We start from the raw sequence: 19043 nt of genomic DNA, 5'->3' as shown, positions 1-19043 counted from the left end.
GTCCAAGTTATATATAATAACATGTCTTTATTCTTATTTAAAATTGCACAATAACTAACATTTTTAGATACAAATCACTTAAAAACTAATGGTGTTAGGATATTCAATTGAGCAGACTTGGGGCGAAGCCAGGAATTCATGCAATGGGGGTCATTTTTTTTTTTAATAAGAATGGTGACTAGCGAGGGAGAGATAGAAAAATAATAAAAATAAAATATATAGATAAATAAGAAATTGGCCCCCATATTTTTTGTGAAATTATAGGGTACAAGAAATATGGGGGCCAATTTTTTGTACCCTATAATTTTTTAAACCTTGAAAAGCTTGACAATATATAGATAAATAACATTTTTAAAAATAAAATCATTTTTTTTCTGGATAATTGTCCAAAATTCGATAAATCTTTTTTATTAAAAATATAATGTCAGAGGATCCAAAATCCGGTTCAAGCTAGTGTTTAATCGTCTGCTTTTGAAAAGTTTGTCCAGGTAAATTCACCATTTATTCGTAAAGTTCGCAAAAAACAAATAATTTGCGAAGTTTGTTATAATAGATAGCACAATAAATTAAGCTTAAAAATAATCTGATCTGCACATCAGCACACATACCTAGCAAGTTACCAGCAAACCATTTTATTAATTGAAGATTAAAAATTCTTGCAAAAGACAAGTAAAAAAATTAAGAAAATGAATTGTTATGTATACGTCATGAATTAAGTAACGTTAATTTGTGGATTTGTGCATCAGTAAACCTGCCAGCTAGGTCAGGTATAGCCCTTATTTCCAAAGAGAACTAGAAAATATCTTGTAAAAGAGAAGTCAGTTGTCACGTAAAAGATAAGTCAGAACTGTCATGCGCATACAATTCAATGCCTTAATGTGCTCATATCTCATGCGCATACAATTCAATTCCTTAATGTGCTCATATCTCAGCATATTCACCAGTTCCTTCCAACTTAATTAAAAAGTGTATCCGATGAAATTTCTTCTCATATAATTATCCTATGCCCAATATATATACATATATATATACAGGAGCAATAGGTTGTCATAACTCAACAACTTAAAATCCAAACAAGCCTACAAAAATTTTCTGATATATAATGGAAATCAGTACCAATTTTCTTTCCAAATCTAAACCCCAAATTCCACACTTTTTAATACTTCCATGGTTAGCCTCAGGCCACTTGATCCCCGCAACGGACATAGCCCATCTCCTAGCCGAGCACAATGCATCAGTTACAATCTTAACAACTCCAGTTAATGCCGCTCGCATCAAACCAACGATTGACCGGTTCAATGCTGCCTCTGCAGGTTAGCATACATATATATAGTTGTTCTTTTACTCCGTTTCCTTTTTCTCCGGGCGGCGGGCGGACGCATGAGCATTTTTTTTTTTAATTTTGGCATTTGTTTTTGTTTTCTTTATTCAACTGTGGGGTGGGGTTGTAGATACTTATATTATGACTTGATGATAATTGATGTATGATATATCATGTATTTGCAACATTTACAGGTGACATCTCACTGGTTTCGCTTAACTTCCCTGCTACCGAGTTCGGCCTTCCAGAAGGCTGTGAAAATATTGACCTGCTCCCCTCATTTCCTCTTGTGTACAACTTCTACAACACTACGAAGCTATTTGGTCAACAAGTAGCCAGATACATTCATGAACAGGTCCCACATGTCAGCTGCATAATCGGTGGGATGGGCTATGTGTGGGTACCTGACATGGCACGCAAGCTAGGAGTTCCATGTTTCATCTTTCATGGTTTTGGATCCTTTGCTCTGTATTGTTGGGAAATCCTACACAAAACCAAGGCACATGAAATCCCTGATTCTGATGCCGAGTTGTTCAATATACCAGGCTTGCCATTTGAATTCAAGATAGCCAGAAAAGAACTCCCCATGCATTTCCAACAATCTAGTAAAGAGATAGCTGAAGAAATGAGAAACTCTGAGGTAAGCGTCGATGGAATATTGGTGAATAGTTTTGAGCAGCTCGAACCGGGTTATGCAGGTTTATTGCAAAAAAATTCAGGTAAAAAAGTTTTCACAATTGGTCCGGTATCCCTTTGTAACACAACAAGATTGGATATGGAGGAGAGAGGAAACAAGTCGACGGTTGATAGTGATCAGTGCATAGAATGGCTTAATTCTAAGAAATCTAACTCTGTAGTCTATGTTTGTTTCGGTAGTACGGGCAACTTTGCACCTAAACAATTTAAAGAACTTGGCCTTGGATTATTGGCATCACCATGGCCATCTGTTTGGGTGATTAACAGCATAGAGAAATTGCCAGATGAAATGTTAATCTGGCTGCGTGAAAATTTTGAAGAGAAAAGTAGTTCGAAAATTTTGTTGATCAAAGGTTGGGCCCCACAAATTGCAATACTATCACACCCTTCCGTTGGAGGATTTGTGACACACTGTGGATGGAATTCTACATTGGAGAGTGTTGCTGCTGGTGTACCCATCGTGGCATGGCCGTTGTATTCAGAACAATTTTTAAATGTGAAATTGATTGTGGATGTGCTTAAGATCGGTGTTAGTGTCGGGGTGGGAGAGGCGATGGCATGGAGAGGAGAGAATGAAGAGGATGCAAGGGTAAAGAAAGAGGATGTAGTGAGAGCAATTGAGAAATTGATGAATGGAGATGAGGAGAGAAGAAGGGTTTCTGAGTTGAAGGAGAAGGCAAAGCTGGCTCTGGAGAAAGGTGGTTCTTCTTTCCTGAACTTAGAGAACTTGATACAGTTTGGGGCACCAACTATTTGATATAATGGGATCTATACTGTTCTTTTTCCTGCTATAGAAGTATATATAGATGTAATCTTTTAATAGGATACTATTATGTAATTCTGCAAACTAAAATGGATTGTATTGCTTTTCTTTTTTGCTTAATAAAATCTAATCTTGCAAAGGCATTTGATCAACTGGTCTTGAAAGAAACATGAATATTGAACTGCACATGCGTCTGAGGTTAACTACTTATCATTAGTTTAAATTAATTATTTCTAAATTTATACATAAAGCACTTAATTCCTCCATTAAGTCAACTAAATAGTCACTAAAACGGGAATCTTCTCTGAAGGAAAAAACAAACAGTATCAAGCTCTACAAATTCAAATAAGAAGTGTATTTCTGGTACTAGCTTACCTCTCAGCTTCAACTTCCTTACACTTTGATTCTCATTGTCTCCATTGATTAACTTCATCAGTGAGCTTTGTAAATTTCTCACATACAGAAAGCTCTGTAATTGGTAATGAATTAAAAATTTAGATATTCAGAATCCAAGTTTTGAAAAATAAAAAAGGTGGACCAGCTTTTTCTATTTTTAATTACCTTTTCTGACCCAACATAAGAATAAGATCATGAGATAAAGAGAAGGATGGAAGATTTTATTTCAGCCCAATTCAGCAGAGTATTATTTTTCCATTCCCCAAAGGCCTCTCTTTTTCTCTCTCCGCTTTTAATTGGGTTCTCTATTTTTCGGCTTAAGCCCACCTGCTTCATAGATGCTAATTTGTGACGCTGATAAAAATTTATATTGTGGAATTTCATATCGTCAATTAGAAGTTAAATAAGCTTTACTCGGAAGTTATCAATCCAATATTGTTTTTGTAGTACGATGTCTGTCATCTTATATTTTGATTTTTTTTTAATTAAATTTTACAATTTGATTTGCTGCCAAATGAACCGTTATTTTTACTAAGCATCTTCTATCGCGTCTCCATACGTCATTATTGAATTTGTGTGCTCTTTTATAGTAAGTAATGTAGGGTAATGATTTTAACAGAGTAGTTTTATTTCATGCAGCACAAGAATCATATGCAGGCAGGGGCAGAACTATAAAACTTTAATGAGGGGCTAAAAATTAAAATATAAAAATATGGCTAGTAGAAATTGAACCCAAACTCTTTCAAACACTATAAAAGCTCTTACCACTAGACTAAAGTTAACATGTGATCATTTATAAGGGGGCTGAACTATATAAAATGTTTCAAAAAAAATAAAATAAAATTAAATCTTAGTATATATAACTAACATTTTAAAATCATAGGGGTGGCACCTTTTGATTGGCTTAAGATCCGCCTCTAAGGCTGCAAACGAATCGAACCAAACCGAACCGAGCTTATCTCAGTTTGAGTTTGGTTTGAATTAATTTCAAACTAAGTTTGGTTTGAATTAATTTTGAATCAAATTTTTTACGAATTCAAATTCGAATCTTTTACGAACTTTTTTTACAACAAGAAAGAGTGATCGTAGTCTCCGAAAGCGAGAGGTGAAAGTCATCTAGGATTTTAGAACTAAGAGCGAGCGTTACAACTTACGAGTTATGACTTATAGTTAGGTGGCCTTATGTTTTAACTTTTAAATCATCAACGAACACAAGTTATCAGCGGAAATCAACGGTTCACGTTACTTTGAATTTCGAACTAGAATAATTCGCGAACCTATTTCGAACGAACTAGGTCCAATTTGAATTTAGTTTGAATTAATTTCGAACTATTTCGAATCAAATTTTTTTACGAACTTTTTCGAATCAAACTTGAATCGAATCACAAACTACGAATTTTTTGTGCAGCCCTATCCGCCCCTATATTCAGCTCTGTTTTATTTCTATAGTCTATGCTGCATGAAGTAAAAATATCTCTGTTAAAGTGGGCCTTAACAAAGTAACGACGCCTTATTGCCTTTAGCATGTGAGTGGTTGGGTCATTATAATTGGTTTTCCCTTTATTTGTTTTAATGAACTCCAAAATATTAATCATACTTGGTAACTTTTGCAGCTTAAAATGTGGCAAATCATATTAATTCATAATATCTTTTTCGGTATATAGCATTGAAATAGTGTAAAATGTAAAATTACGACGTTGTAGCTAGCATACAGAATTGGAATTAAATTGATTTATCATACAATAATTAATACGTAATAGCTAACAAGACATTCTAAGTCTCACCGAATTTTTTATTAATACCGCTGTAAAGAAAAAAAAAATTATGGGGAATTCGAAAAATATCAAGTCCTCCAATTCAATTTGCGGCTTCATTCTTAGGGGACCGTAGATTAAATTGGAGGCTCTCCAAAAACTCAAAAATGCATTGTAATATATTGATATTTAGTTTTTTGGAGGGTACTCCAATTCAATCTACGACGACCTAAGAATGAGACTGCAAATTGAATTGAAGGCGCCGGTAGTTTTTGAATTTCCCAATTTCAATAGTGTTTTGATTAATAAGCTCCAGTTAGATTAATTTGTACATTCCAATTCTATATTAGAAGATGCATGTGTTGACTTTTGATCTAATGCAATCATTCCATTAAAATCAAGAGGTTCATAACACTAATAAAAAAAAATCAAAATATATATTGATATCTTTATAAGAGTTGTGTTATATATAGGCGCTTTGCTAAGCAAAGATGCGTGTTGCTGTTGCTACTTCAGCACCAAATTTAATTCTCAAAATACAAATGGTTATCTAATCTACAATTTAGATGTGTCGATCAATTTTCATAGTGAAATCTTGTAGGAAATCAAAATTCATACTAAAACAAAAAAACTTGTAAATTATTCGAATAATATGGAAAAACAATTAATTCGCATATCTCCTTTCTTTTTCTTTTTAAAAAAAAAAGCATATATGACAACTGTTGTCATGGTAATTAATTCGCATATCATTCGTAAAAATTTAAGACATACGTTACTATCTATGTTACTCGGATACTTCAATATAGGCTCCGTACCCATAAGAATATCGATACGCCTGCAATACGACACCGATACGTATCGGATACGCCAGATGGTGTATCGGCTTACGTGAGGTATCCTTATTCTCTTGATACGGTCTCCGATACAGGTTGACTCGCTGGGATACACCTCTGACACGCCTGATACGGCTAAAATACGCTGCACCACAGCACCAGCAAGATGCGCTCTACAATTTCAATGCGTGCACCGTTCGCATACACGATACACCAGCAATCCTACGATCCACCATACACCGCGCATACACCATGTTAATATAAAACAATTTCTTAATCGAACTTTGGATCTGTGGAATACCCTTCATAAGCATTGACCACTGCAATCCTTCATATTTGATGTCATATTCTAAGTAGCGCTAATATATGATTGATACTTGTACTGCGGTATTGTAGAATTTTTGAATTTATACAAGTGATGAATTAATAATAAAAATAAAAAATAAAAATAGATGTATCGTATTCTTGATTTTTGAAATTATTACCGTATCGCCGTATTCGTATCTGTATCGTATCCAATACGATACCCGTACCCGTATCCATACAACATAGAAAATGTTTTGCAAAGTTCAAGTACGTCTATATTCTTAATAAAATTGCATAATAACAATTTTAGATACAAATCAGTTAAAAAAATAACTTTTTAAAAGAAAAATATCATTCCTAAAAATTATATTTTAACATTGAATAGCTTGAAAATATATAGACTAATAACATTTGTTAAAATATAATCAGTCTTTTTTCTGGATAATTGTCCAAAATTCGATAAATCTTTTTTATTAAAAAAATAATGTCAGACGATCCAGAATCCGGTTTAAGCTAGCGTTTAATCGTCTGCTTTTGAAAAGTTTATCATTCGGTGAGGCGCTAAAAACAAATGATTTTCAAAATTAAAAATTCTTGCGAAAGAGAAGTAATAAAGAAAATTACATGTTATGTATACGTCATGGATTACGTAACATTGTAAATTTGTGCATCAGCAAACCCACCAGCTAGGTCAGGTATCATTTTCAAAGATAATTAGAAATGAGTAAAGGTAGGGTGTGACATGCTCACCAAGAAAGTTTGATGAGCATAACTCTAAAAGTATATCGGATCGATGTCAAATGCCGAATTCAAACCGTTGAAATCGATGTGCTTCATGAGTGATGCATATACATGCAAAATTTTGAAAGTTTCGAGTTTATTTGCTACACGGTCAAGTGGTCAAAGAAACGAACACTTTATTATAAGTTATTTTATATATTCAATTTTTATTATTTCTTTGACCACTTGACCGTGTAGCAAATAAACTCGAAACTTTCAAAATTTTGCATGTATATGCATCACTCATGAAGCACATGGATTTCAACGGTTTGGATTCGGCATTTAACGTCGATCCGATATACTTTTGGAGTTATGCTCACCAAACTTTCTTGGTGAGCATGTCACGCCCTAGCTTTACTCATTAGAAATTCTAATCTCTCAAAAGAGAAGTCAAAAGTCAGAACTGTCAACGCATACAATTCAATGCTTTAATTATGTGCTCATATTCATCAGTTTCCTTCCAACTTAATTAAAAAGTATATTTTCCCATATAATTATCCTATGCCCATTATATATATAGCAGCAATAGCCTGCCATCACCCACCCACCAAATTAAAATCCAAACAAGTAAACAAAAAAAAGTTTCTGGTAATGGAAGTCAGTAACAATTATCTTCCCAAAGCTAAACCCCCAATTCCACACTTTTTAATACTTCCATGGTTAGCCCCAGGCCACATGATCCCTGCAACCGACATAGCCCGTCTCCTAGCCGAGCACAATGCATCAGTTACAATCTTAACAACTCCAGTTAATGCCGCTCGCATCAAACCAACGATTGACCGGTTCAATGCTGCCTCTGCAGGTTAGTGTGTGTATAGTTGTTCTTTACGCCATTTCCTTTTTCTCCGTGAGGTGGGGCGGCGGAATCGTTGGAAATGCATGGGGAGTTCCTTTCTCGCTATCTTGAATTCGAATGGCAAGCCTGGTATATTGAACAACTCAGCAGCGGAATCAGGGATTTCATGTGCCTTGGTTTTGTGTAGGATTTCACAACAATATAGAGCAAAGGATCCAAAACCATGAAAGATGAAACATGGAACTCCTAGCTCGTGTGCCACATCAGCTGCCCACACATAGCCCATCGCACCTATTATGCAGCTGACATGTGGGGCCTGTTCATGAATGTATCTGGCTACTTGTTGACCAAAGAGCTTTGTAGCGTTGTAAAAATTGTACACAAAGGGCATTGAGGGGACCAGGTCAATATTTTCACAGCCTTCTGGAAGGCCGAACTCAGTAGCAGGGAAGTAAAACGAAACCAATGAGATGTCACCTGTAAATGTAACAGATACATATATAAATATCCATAATCATCAAGTCATAAGGTATATAATTCATAAATCATAATTTTATATATAATAGACAACTAAATATGCTAACCTGCAGAAGCAGCATTGAACCGATCAATAGTTGGTTTGATGCGAGCGGCATTAACTGGAGTTGTTAAGATTGTAAGTGATGAATTGTGCTCGGCTAGGAGGTGGGCTATGTCGGTAGCGGGGATCAAGTGTCCAGGAGCCAACCATGGAAGTATTAAAAAGTGTGGAATTTGGGATTTAGCTTTGGGAAGATAATTGTTACTGATTTCCATTACCAGAATTTTTTTTTGGTAGACTTGTTTGGATTTTAACTTGGTGACTGATGGCAGGCTATTGCTATATATATATATAGGATAGCATGTTATGCATAGCATAGAGCCCCTTCATGCAACGCTTTGGATTTCGACTTTTCAAAATCCTAACGGTCGATCTGAACCGTTCATCTTGTTCTTCATATTAATATGTGTTTGAGGGCCAAATTTTACATTTTTTGGAATTTTTTTACTATTTCTTTATATTTATTGAAAATCGCTGTTTTTAGCAAATCTGGACCATAAAAAAACAGCGATTTTCAATAAATCTAAAGAAATAGTAAAAAAATTCCGAAAAATGTAAAATTTGGTCTCCAAATACATATTAATATGAAGAACAAGATGAACGGTTCGGATCGACCGTTAAAATTTTGAAAAGTCAAAATCCAAGGCGTTGCATGGAGGGGCTCTATTCTGCATAGCATGCTAGCATATTCCTATATATATATATATATAGAGGTGGGCTACGGTGAGTTGCGAAGTAAAACGCGTTCCTACTTCACGCCGTATTTTTATTTTGAAAGTCCAAACGACCGATCCGAACCGTTAGATGTTTAATCCATATTGAAATGTGCTTGGAGACCAAATTTTATATTTTTTGGAATTTTTTTACTATTTATTAAGCATTTTTGAAAATTGTTGTTTTGCTGTGAACAGTAAAAAATAGTAAAATTTTCTGGACCGTCAGATCAGCGACATTCAAAATTGCTTAATAAATAGTAAAAAAATTCAAAAAAATGTAAAATTTGGTCTCCAAGCACATTTCAATATGGAGAACAAGATGAACGGTTCAGATCGATGTTTTGAACTTAAAAATTGCAAAATATGAGCGTGAAGTAAAATAGTCGCTTTACTTCGCAACTCACCGTAGCCCATCTCTCTCTCTCTCTCTATATATATATATAGGAGGGTTCAAATGCACCCAAATTTTTGTGCACCCAAATGCACCCTATTATTTTTCTCCGTTTTCAAAGTTTGAATAGTCAATCCGAACCGTTAGATGCGATCTACATATTAAGATGTCCTTGGAGACCATATTTTACATTTTTTTAAATTTTTTTACTATTTATTAAGCCACTTTGAAAATCGCTGATCCAATGGTCCAGAAAATGTAAAATCAGCGATTTTCAAAGTGGCTTAATAAATAGTAAAAAAATTTCAAAATATGTAAAATTTGGTCTCCAAGCACATCTTAATATGTAGATCGCATCTAATGGTTCGGATTGACTCTTCAGACTTTGAAAACGTAGAAAAAAATTTGAAAGATAGGATGCATTTGAACCCTCCTCATATATATATATAGCAATAGCCGATCCAAACCGTTAGATGTTTAATCTATATTAAAATGTGCTTGGAGACCAAATTTTATATTTTTTGGATTTTTTTTACTATTTATTAAGATGGTTTGAAAATTGCTGTTTTTATTAAAATTCTGCACCATTAAAAAACAGCGATTTTCAAACCATTTTAATAAATAGTAAAAAATTCCAAAAAATGTAAAATTTGTTCTCCAGGCACATTTTAATATAGATTAAACATCTAACGGTTTGGATCGGCTATTTGGACTTCGAAACTAGAGATATGAGCGCGAATTAAAACAACCCGTTTAATTCGGGAAGTAGCGTAGCCTTACTCTATATATATATATAGGTTGTGGCTAAATTGCTGCTAGCAGCAGTTCTGCCCAAGTGCTGCCGGGGCTATATTTAGTCGTGTGATGTCCAACCAACAAATCCAAACCGTTAGATGTTTAATCTATATTATAATCTATTTGGAGACCAAATTTTACATTTTTTGGAATTTTTTTACTATTTATTAATCTGGTTTGAAAACCACTGATTTCAATGTTGCAGAAAATTATTGAAATCAGCAGTTTTCAAACCAGCTTAATAAATAGTAAAAAAATTCCAAAAAATATAAAATTTGGTCTCCAAGTAGATTATAATATAGACTAAACATCTAACGGTTTGGATTTGTTATTTGGACATCACAAAATAAAAAAAAGGCGGCAGCACCTCCGGCTAAAATGCTGCCGGCAGCAAATTAGCCGGACCCTATATATATATATAGGAATATGCTAGCATGCTATATATATATATAGGGTCTGGCTAATTTGCTGCCGACAGCATTTTAGCTAGAGGTGCTGCCACTGTTTTTTTTATTTTTTGATGTTCAAATGACAAATCTAAACTGTCAAATGTTTAATCCATATTATAATCTACTTGGAGACCAAATTTTATATTTTTTGGAATTTTTTTACTATTTATTAAGCTGGTTTGAAAACCGCTGATTTCAGTAAATTTCTACAGCATTGAAATCAGCGGTTTTCAAACCAACTTAATAAATAGTAAAAAAATTCCAAAAAATGTAAAATTTGGTCTCCAAGTAGATTATAATATAGATTAAACATCTAACGGTTTAGATTTGTTGTTTAAACATCAAAAAATAGAAAAAACAGTGGCAGCACCGCCGGCAGAAATGCTGCCGGCAGCAAATTAGCCGGACCCTAAATATATATATATATAGAGTGGCTAATTTGCTACCGGAAGCACTTCGACCGATGTGCTTCCGGGGCTATATTAGCATATGTGGTGTTCAAACAACAAATCCAAACCGTTAGATGTTTAATCTATATTAAAATCTACTTGGAGACCAAATTTTACATTTTTTGGAATTTTTTTACTATTTATTAAGATGATTTGAAAGTTGTTGTTTTTTATGGTGTAGAATTTTAATAAAAACAGCGATTTTCAAACTATCTTAATAAATAGTAAAAAAATTTCAAAAAATGTAAAATTTGGTCTCCAAGTAGATTTGAATATAGATTAAACATGTAACGGTTTGGATTTGTTGTTTGAACATCACATATGCTAATATAGCCCCGGAAGCACCTCGGTCGAAGTGCTTCCGGTAACAAATTAGCCACTCTCTCTCTCTCTCTCTCTCTCTCTATATATATATATATATATATATATATATATATAGAGTAAGGCTTGGGTGCTATGGATAGCATAGTGGCCTACGGTGCTACGGCTTAATATTCGAGTTTTTAAAATCTTAACGGTCAATCCGAACCATTCATCTTGTTCTCCATATTAATAAGTGTTTGGAGACCAAATTTTACATTTTTTTGGAAATTTTTTACTATTTTATTAGATAGGTAGAAAATCAAATATCTGAATGGTGCAGAATTTTTTAGATCGAGTGATTTTCTACCTAGCTAAAAAAATAGTAAAATTTTTTTAAAAAACGTAAAATTTGGTCTCCAAACACATATTAATATGGAGAATAAGATGAACGGTTCGGATCGACCGTTAGGATTTAAAAAACTCAAATATTGAGCCGTAGCACCGTAGGCCTCTATGCTATCCATAGCACCCAAGCCTTACTCTATATATAGAGTTAGGCTGGGGTGCTATGGATAGCATAGTGGCCTCTATGCTATGGCTCAATATTCGAGTTTTCAAAATCCAAACGGTCGATCCGAACCGTTCATCTTATTCTCCATATTAATATCTACTTGGAGACCAAATTTTACATTTTTCTGAATTTTTTTACTATTTATTAAGTATTTTACAAAATTGTTGATCCAACGGTGGCTGCACAAAACAGTAAAACCGTTGGATTAGCGATTTTCAAAGTGGCTTAATAAATAGTAAAAAAATTCAGAAAATTATAAAATTTGGTCTCCAAGCAGATATTAATATGGAGAATAAGATGAATGGTTCGGATCGACCGTTTGGATTTTGAAAACTCAAATATTGAGCCGTAGCATAGAGGCCACTATGCTATCCATAGCACCCCAGCCTAACTCCTATATATATATATACACACACACACTGGGCATAGGCTAATTATATGAGAAGAAATTTCAGCGGACATACTTTTGAATTAAGTTGGCAGGAAACTGATGAATATGTTAATATATGAGTACATTATGGCATTGAATTGTATGCCTTGACTGGTTAGTTCATCCCTTTCACGTAACAAGTCATTGTACTTCTCTATTGCTACTTGCTAGTTTTTCCAATTATGGCCGATACCTGACCTAGCTGGCAGGTTTGCTGATGTACAAATCTACAACGTCACTTAATCCATGACGTATGCATAACAACTCATTTTCTTTTTTACTTCTCTTTTGCAAGAATTTCTATGCGTGTTGATGTGCAGATCAGATTATTTTTTAAGCTTAATTTACTGTGTTATTTATAATAATGAAATTTGCAAATTATTTGCTTTTAGCGCCTCACCGAATGATAACGATGACTTAAATTAAATGACTTCTGTGAACTTTACGAACAAGTGATGAATTTACCGGATTTTGGACAAACATTTCAAAAGCAGACGATTAAACACTAAAAAATCTCTTCTCTTATACTGAACATATCAATGTTTATCATATATTCCAATCCCATGTCCCCTTATTTTCTTTAAAATTTTGATAAAGTTCCAATTCATTATAGAATGGTACCGAAAAACAAATATTTCAGACTGAATAACAGAAGGAAATTGAGATTGCAACTTCTTCTTCTTAATTGGAACATAACAAAAATAGAATTTTAGCAGAATTGGAACGGATTAACAAGCCTGCTAATTTAGGCTCGAAAAAAAAATCCAGTCAAAGTAACTTAAATCTTTCTGCTAAAACAAACAAGTCAGAAACGTGCCAGTACAGAACCGAGCTGTTATAGTTTCAATAAAGTACAAATAGAACTCTACTTATATATCATTTTTCAGAAATAGATTCCTCAAATTGGGATATCTGTTAACATTATCAAATAAACCAGTAGAACAAATGAATTAAATATCACCATATCCTCTTTAATAAGCCACAAAAAGTTCATAACAGATATGTCAGGCCACTTTCAAACTGAGAATTTTTTATACAAAGGCCACTTATATCATTATTTCCCTACCAATGCATCTTTCTTCTGAGTAAGTTTCATTATTCAGCATCACTATGACACACAAATGATAAAGCAAAACAAATTGCTCTTCAGAAAGAAATTACTTAACTGCTCATATAAAACTCACTAGAAAAGTATAAATAGAGCTTCTTATGACAAAGTTGTCCTCTACAATACTAATTGGCTAGTTTCGGAAGAAAAGGAAAAGCCTAATTTTTGGAAGAAAAGGATAAGCATAGCCTTTTGTAAAATTCCAAGTTTTTCAGTTTCCGATATTCTTGCTGTGATGCCTATTTAAGTTTTGAAAGACCAGAGTCCAATTAGCATGCATATATGAATCTATTCAAATATCTTATTATCAGATTTCTAATTCAACTCCTATTGAATCAGAATTCAGACCCATAACACAGGTATTGATCGGATTATTGCATTATGAATTCCCAATGAAAGTCATGCTTGAAACTCAAATACAACATCTTATTAGAACTTGAATGAATAGACGACAACAACAACAACATCACAACTATACAATTGTACAGCAATATAACAGATAGAGAGAAATTATATTCTGTTAAATAAATAAAAAAGATGTGTCGTTTTTCGTTATGAAACATCAAGAGGCAATGATACCTCAATTCCTAAAGAAGATAAGTCTTTCTTGAGCAACTCAGCATTTTGGAAATGCAAGCCAATCATTCCAATATTTATTGCTGCCTCTATATTCACCATCCTGCATGAAGAATATTAAAATTTAAAACATAAACACTGTAGGTTGTAGTACAAACATGTAATTGCAAAGTAATTTATTCAAGATTAGTTCATTTCAGTAAGGTTGAATTACTTTCATTCACAAGAATAAATCAATAAGTACAACAAATGAGCTAGGCAGGTAAATATAGGTACAAAAGAAAATAGCGACAAAAAGACCGATATATAAGGAAAGAGAAGTAGCAAAATAAGAAACCTGTCATCAATAAAAACACAGTTTGATGGCTCAACTCCAAGATGGTTAACCACCTCTTTATACGAATCTGGAGACGGTTTTCTCTTACCTACACATTCACACAAACACACAATTAAACTTTATGGTACTGTGTTACTACCACATCCACAATTATAGAGAAAGAAAATTTACCAATGGCGCAAGAACAAAATGACCAAGACAAGAAGTTTGATAGGTTTAGCTTCTCTTCAATCAATTTGTACCTAAATGAATACATATATTAGACAAGTAAACATCAAACTTCATGATGGTATCGTAGAGTTAAAAAACAAAGAGTATTTAGAAACTAACCACTAACCAGACAGGATAGTTCGTGAAGGCATGAATTTCGTAATTGTTTTGTTTCAACCCATGTAGCACCTCTTCGATACCTTCCACGTAAGAATAAGCTCTTACCATGCATTCTTTTAGACCTATTGTATGTTAAAACATGTTTGTTAAATTCAAACCATATATATACAACTTTAGGCTTAGAAGATTACTAATTGACCCTTCAGCATTTTCTAATTTTCATTAGAACTTATGACGCTTCATATTTAAACAAATATATGGTACTTGGATTACTAATTGGCTATTTGATCATCTTCTTTTTTTGTGGGGTTGGGGGAGGGGGGGTTGGAGTGGGCTTTGTCTGCTTATAATTTTATTAAAAATTAGAAGTAATAAGTTTAGGGGATAGAGAACTTTTTAAAAAAAAAGGACAAAGGACAGATAACAAGAGCCTAATCCCTAAAACAGTAAAGAATAAGAACAGTCCGCTGATTCTCCCTTGGTTCATCATGTATGATCATAAATTATTGTAATATTTGTTTATTTTAGGTTTACCTTCCAAATCAAAAGATCTTCCATCTTTGAAAAACTTTTTAGCCAACTCGTTCTGAGTATAGAAGAGATTCCAAGGAAGAGTTAGTAGGGGATTAATTGCACAGTTGTTGTCAATATAGATAAATTGGATTGAATTTAAACTTACATGAGTTAGAATTGCAGAGTAATTAAGGACAAAATTGTTCTAAGTGGAGCCATGATGTCTTAACTAGGTTTTTTTGAAGCTTAACAGCAATAAATCTTGGCTTAGTTGAAATTTTTACAGAATTGGTCTGGTACAGTGCTGTTCAGGCCTACTGGTATCTACCAATCAGAATTGACAGCAAACTAAAATAAATACAATTTCTATCTTAATACCTCATCGATACGTCCTTCCTCAAATTCTACCCATGCATTTGGATGTTTGGTTTCTAGCAGTTCCTTCATGGACATTCTGCCAAACCGTATAAAGAAAAACAAAATCTGAAAGCTCAATATTTTGTTGTTGCTGTCTGATTTTGTTCAAGTAGAAAGATCAATGCAAATTTAAATTTCTAATTGACAGAGAGTAGACTAAATTGAAGAAGGAAACGAACTGGAAGAAAGCGGGGATGTGGTGGTAGAATGGGTCCCGCACGATTGTGTCCATCACATCAAAGAGGAGAACTGGAAGCCTCCTTTGCTGAGACTGGGAGAGATGGCTGTCGGAACTAGAGGTGGCCATTGCGACGCAAGGTCTCCGGGTGTGCTTGGAGAGAGGCAATAAGAAAGACACTGGCCGAATTAGAGAAACCATTAATTTGAGAAAGAAATTTAGAGGAGGAGAAAGGTTGAAGAGATGGCTTGCACTCTTCGTCAATTGACCGATAGATTAGGACCCACTTGTCAGAGGATAATGTCACATGTAGACAATGGCTAAAACCCGAACGGGTATGACCCGTTTTACCCGACCCGTACCCGTACCCGTGCCCGGGTATAGGCGGGTAAACGGGTACGGGTTTGAGACGGACCGGACTCAAGGATTCGGAAAAAAAACCCACCCAACCCGTACCCGAAACCCGCCTACCCGCACCCGTTTTACCCGTACCCGCACCCGTTTACCCGACCAACTTTACCCGTTTACCCGTGTACCTTTACCCGTTTACCCGTTTTTTTTAAATTCAAAATTCAAAATTATTTTGCCGCCAAAAAAAATAGTATTAAAAACAGAAAAAAAAAACTAAAAAACAGAAAAAACAATATTAAAAAACGAAAAAAACCAAAAATAAAAATAAAATACCCGTACCCTACCCGACTACCCGTACCCGAGGTACCCGTACCCGAGGTACCCGTACCTGTTACCCGAGACGGGCACGGGTTTGAAACGGGTAGGGTACACTCTTTTAAAAACCTACCCGTACCCGTCTACCCGACTACCCGTCCTACCCGTACCCGCCCTACCCGACTACCCGACCCGGGTATACTCGAGGTACTCGTACCCTACCCGTTAGCAAACCACTAGTCACATGAATCAACGATAAATCACCAATCATCAAAAACAGATCGAACGGTGAAACAAATAGTTCGCTATTGTAGATGATATCATTTCGGTCTATATATCATCAACTCTAAAACATATCAAATTGATTTCAAATGGTGAATTCAAACCGTTCAAACTAATTTACTTTATGAGTGATGTGTTTACATGCAAACTTTTTATATTTTTGAGTTATTTTAGTATCAAATCAAGCGGCAAAAAAATTGAAAAATGAATGTATTAAAATTAACTTAAAAACTTACACATTTAACCGCTTGACTTGATACCAAATAAACTCAAAAACTTATAAAATTTACATATAAACACACAACTAATAAATTATATCGGTTTGAACGGTTTGGATTCACCATTTGAACTCGATTTGATAGGTTTTGGAGTTTGTGTTATATAGACTAAAATGACACTGATGTTATATTAGCCATACTGTTCCATAGATTAGTAAGGCTACGGTGCTATGGTTTGCATAGAGAGCTACAGTGCTACGGCTCAATATTCGAGTTTTCAAAATCCTAACGGTTGATGCAAACCGTTCATCTTGTTCTCCATATTAATATGTGTTTGGAGATCAAATTTTACATTTTTTGGAAATTTTTTACTATATTTTTAGATAGGTGGAAAATCAAATATCTAAATGGTGCATAATTTTTTAGATCAAGTGATTTTCTACATATTTAAAAAAATAGTAAAAAAAAATTCAAAAATGTAAAATTAATTTGATTTTCTACATATCTAAAAAAATAGTAAAAAAAAAATTCAGAAATGTAAAATTTGGTTTCCAAACACATATTAATATGGAGAACAAAATTTACGGTTCGAATCGACCATTAGGATTTTGAAAACTCAAATATTGAGCCGTAGCACCGTAGCCCTCTATGCAACCCATAACACCGTAGCCTTACTCTCCATAGATAGATATGCGAATTGTTTCCATATTATTTGAAGAATTTACAAGTAATGTTATTCTTTTATTTCAGTATAAATTTTGATTTCCTTCAAGATTTCAGTATACAAATCACATTAACTATCGACACATCTAAAACGTAGACTGCTAATTGAATTTTGAGAATTAAAATTTGGAGCTGAAGTTCTATCCTTAGAAAAGCGCCTTTGACGCAACTCTTATAAAAATATCAATATTTAGGTATTGATTTTAATCGAATAATATGCATGGGCGGATTTCAAGAGGATTAGAAAGTGTTTACTTTTGAATTTAAATTTTTGTTATATTTAGTGATATTTTATATTTGTGCTTATTTTTTTTGATAGAAATAAAGTTTATATCTGAATTTAATTTACGATTTATTAGAAGAAAATTGTGCGGAAAAGAAAATCAGTATAGACTCTAAACTGGTTTGTATAAAAGAAATAAAAAAAAATGCACTCTAATTCACTACTCCACTTAGAAGAATCGTTGTTCATCATGAGAAAAAAAGAGGTTTGCTACTAGGTATCTAAATATGTACTGTGTTGTGACTAGTCACGCCGTGACTTGGATCACGTGTCGTGCCGTGACTAAATCAAATTTATACATGCTATGCCGTGATCAAATTGGAAGAACGGTCAAGACACGTGAATGGTCACAACACGTTAGTCACGCTGTGACTATACGTGACGTTTTCAAACGTAACCGATTACGTTTAACTATTTTTTTTATAATTTAGGTTAGTTTATGTTGGGTTTCGGGGTAACCAAAACCCATTTAGGCTTAAGCTGCGGAATGACCGTAGAACAAAAATTTCTACGGCCAACTTAAGCTCAAGATTAAACGGGGTATGTCAGGAAACTTTCCAAGGCGGTCCACCTTCAGTATTCCTTTGGCATCAAAACCCAATTTAATCCTTTTATAGATCTACTCCATGATTTATTTCTAAAACTTTAATCTACTTACAAATTAAATAGATTAATATAACATATTTATACCTTGTTTCTAAATCACAGTTGGAATGCAGACCGAGCGAGTAGAGCTACATCACGGGAATGATTCTCCTCGGAGCACCAAACGTATGGTGACTCTATAGGTTATCCACCAGGACTAACCAGAGATCGGTTTATTTCTTTTGCCAGAAATACTATAAACCGCGAAATTATGCAAAAACACTATTCACAGAGAAAAAGATGAAAACCCGTAAATACGAATTTTCGATTACTCAGTTTCACAAATAAGCAGAACTGACATACCACGAAATTCAGGAAAATACTATTCATCGATCCCGTAAATATACTTCACAACAACCCGCAAGATTATACGTCAACTACGTATAACTTTCTTTTCTCAATCGAAACACTATTTGGGAGAGAAACCGAGAAAGAGAG

General features: G+C 34.1%; 3 protein-coding genes across 3 annotated transcripts; 1 reads left to right on the top strand and 2 right to left on the bottom strand.

Annotated features, from left to right (window-relative positions):
- The first annotated feature begins 1020 nt into the window (after positions 1-1020).
- On the top strand, positions 1021-2925 carry LOC144546192 (UDP-glycosyltransferase 73C6-like). Its single transcript, XM_078294717.1, has 2 exons — positions 1021-1313; positions 1516-2925. The coding sequence occupies exons 1-2, from the start codon at positions 1103-1105 to the stop codon at positions 2772-2774; spliced, it is 1470 nt and encodes a 489-aa protein (XP_078150843.1). The 5' UTR covers positions 1021-1102; the 3' UTR covers positions 2775-2925.
- A 4727-nt stretch (positions 2926-7652) lies between these two features.
- Positions 7653-8500, bottom strand: LOC144548273 (UDP-glycosyltransferase 73D1-like). The gene is made up of 2 exons (XM_078296961.1): positions 8230-8500; positions 7653-8122 (listed from the first exon to the last, which is right to left on the bottom strand). The coding sequence occupies exons 1-2, from the start codon at positions 8438-8440 to the stop codon at positions 7653-7655; spliced, it is 681 nt and encodes a 226-aa protein (XP_078153087.1). The 5' UTR covers positions 8441-8500.
- A 5248-nt stretch (positions 8501-13748) lies between these two features.
- Positions 13749-16062, bottom strand: FHY1 (Haloacid dehalogenase-like hydrolase (HAD) superfamily protein). The gene is made up of 7 exons (XM_078294707.1): positions 15790-16062; positions 15572-15647; positions 15215-15266; positions 14688-14802; positions 14522-14592; positions 14351-14438; positions 13749-14116 (listed from the first exon to the last, which is right to left on the bottom strand). The coding sequence occupies exons 1-7, from the start codon at positions 15987-15989 to the stop codon at positions 13990-13992; spliced, it is 729 nt and encodes a 242-aa protein (XP_078150833.1). The 5' UTR covers positions 15990-16062; the 3' UTR covers positions 13749-13989.
- Positions 16063-19043: the final 2981 nt, after the last annotated feature.

Source organism: Carex rostrata, chromosome 2 (genome assembly GCF_964058835.1).
Source record: "Carex rostrata chromosome 2, lpCarRost1.2, whole genome shotgun sequence".
Classification (NCBI taxonomy): domain Eukaryota; kingdom Viridiplantae; phylum Streptophyta; class Magnoliopsida; order Poales; family Cyperaceae; genus Carex; species Carex rostrata.
Note: the sequence above shows the minus strand (reverse complement) of the source record. Positions and strands in the feature narration are given on the sequence as shown.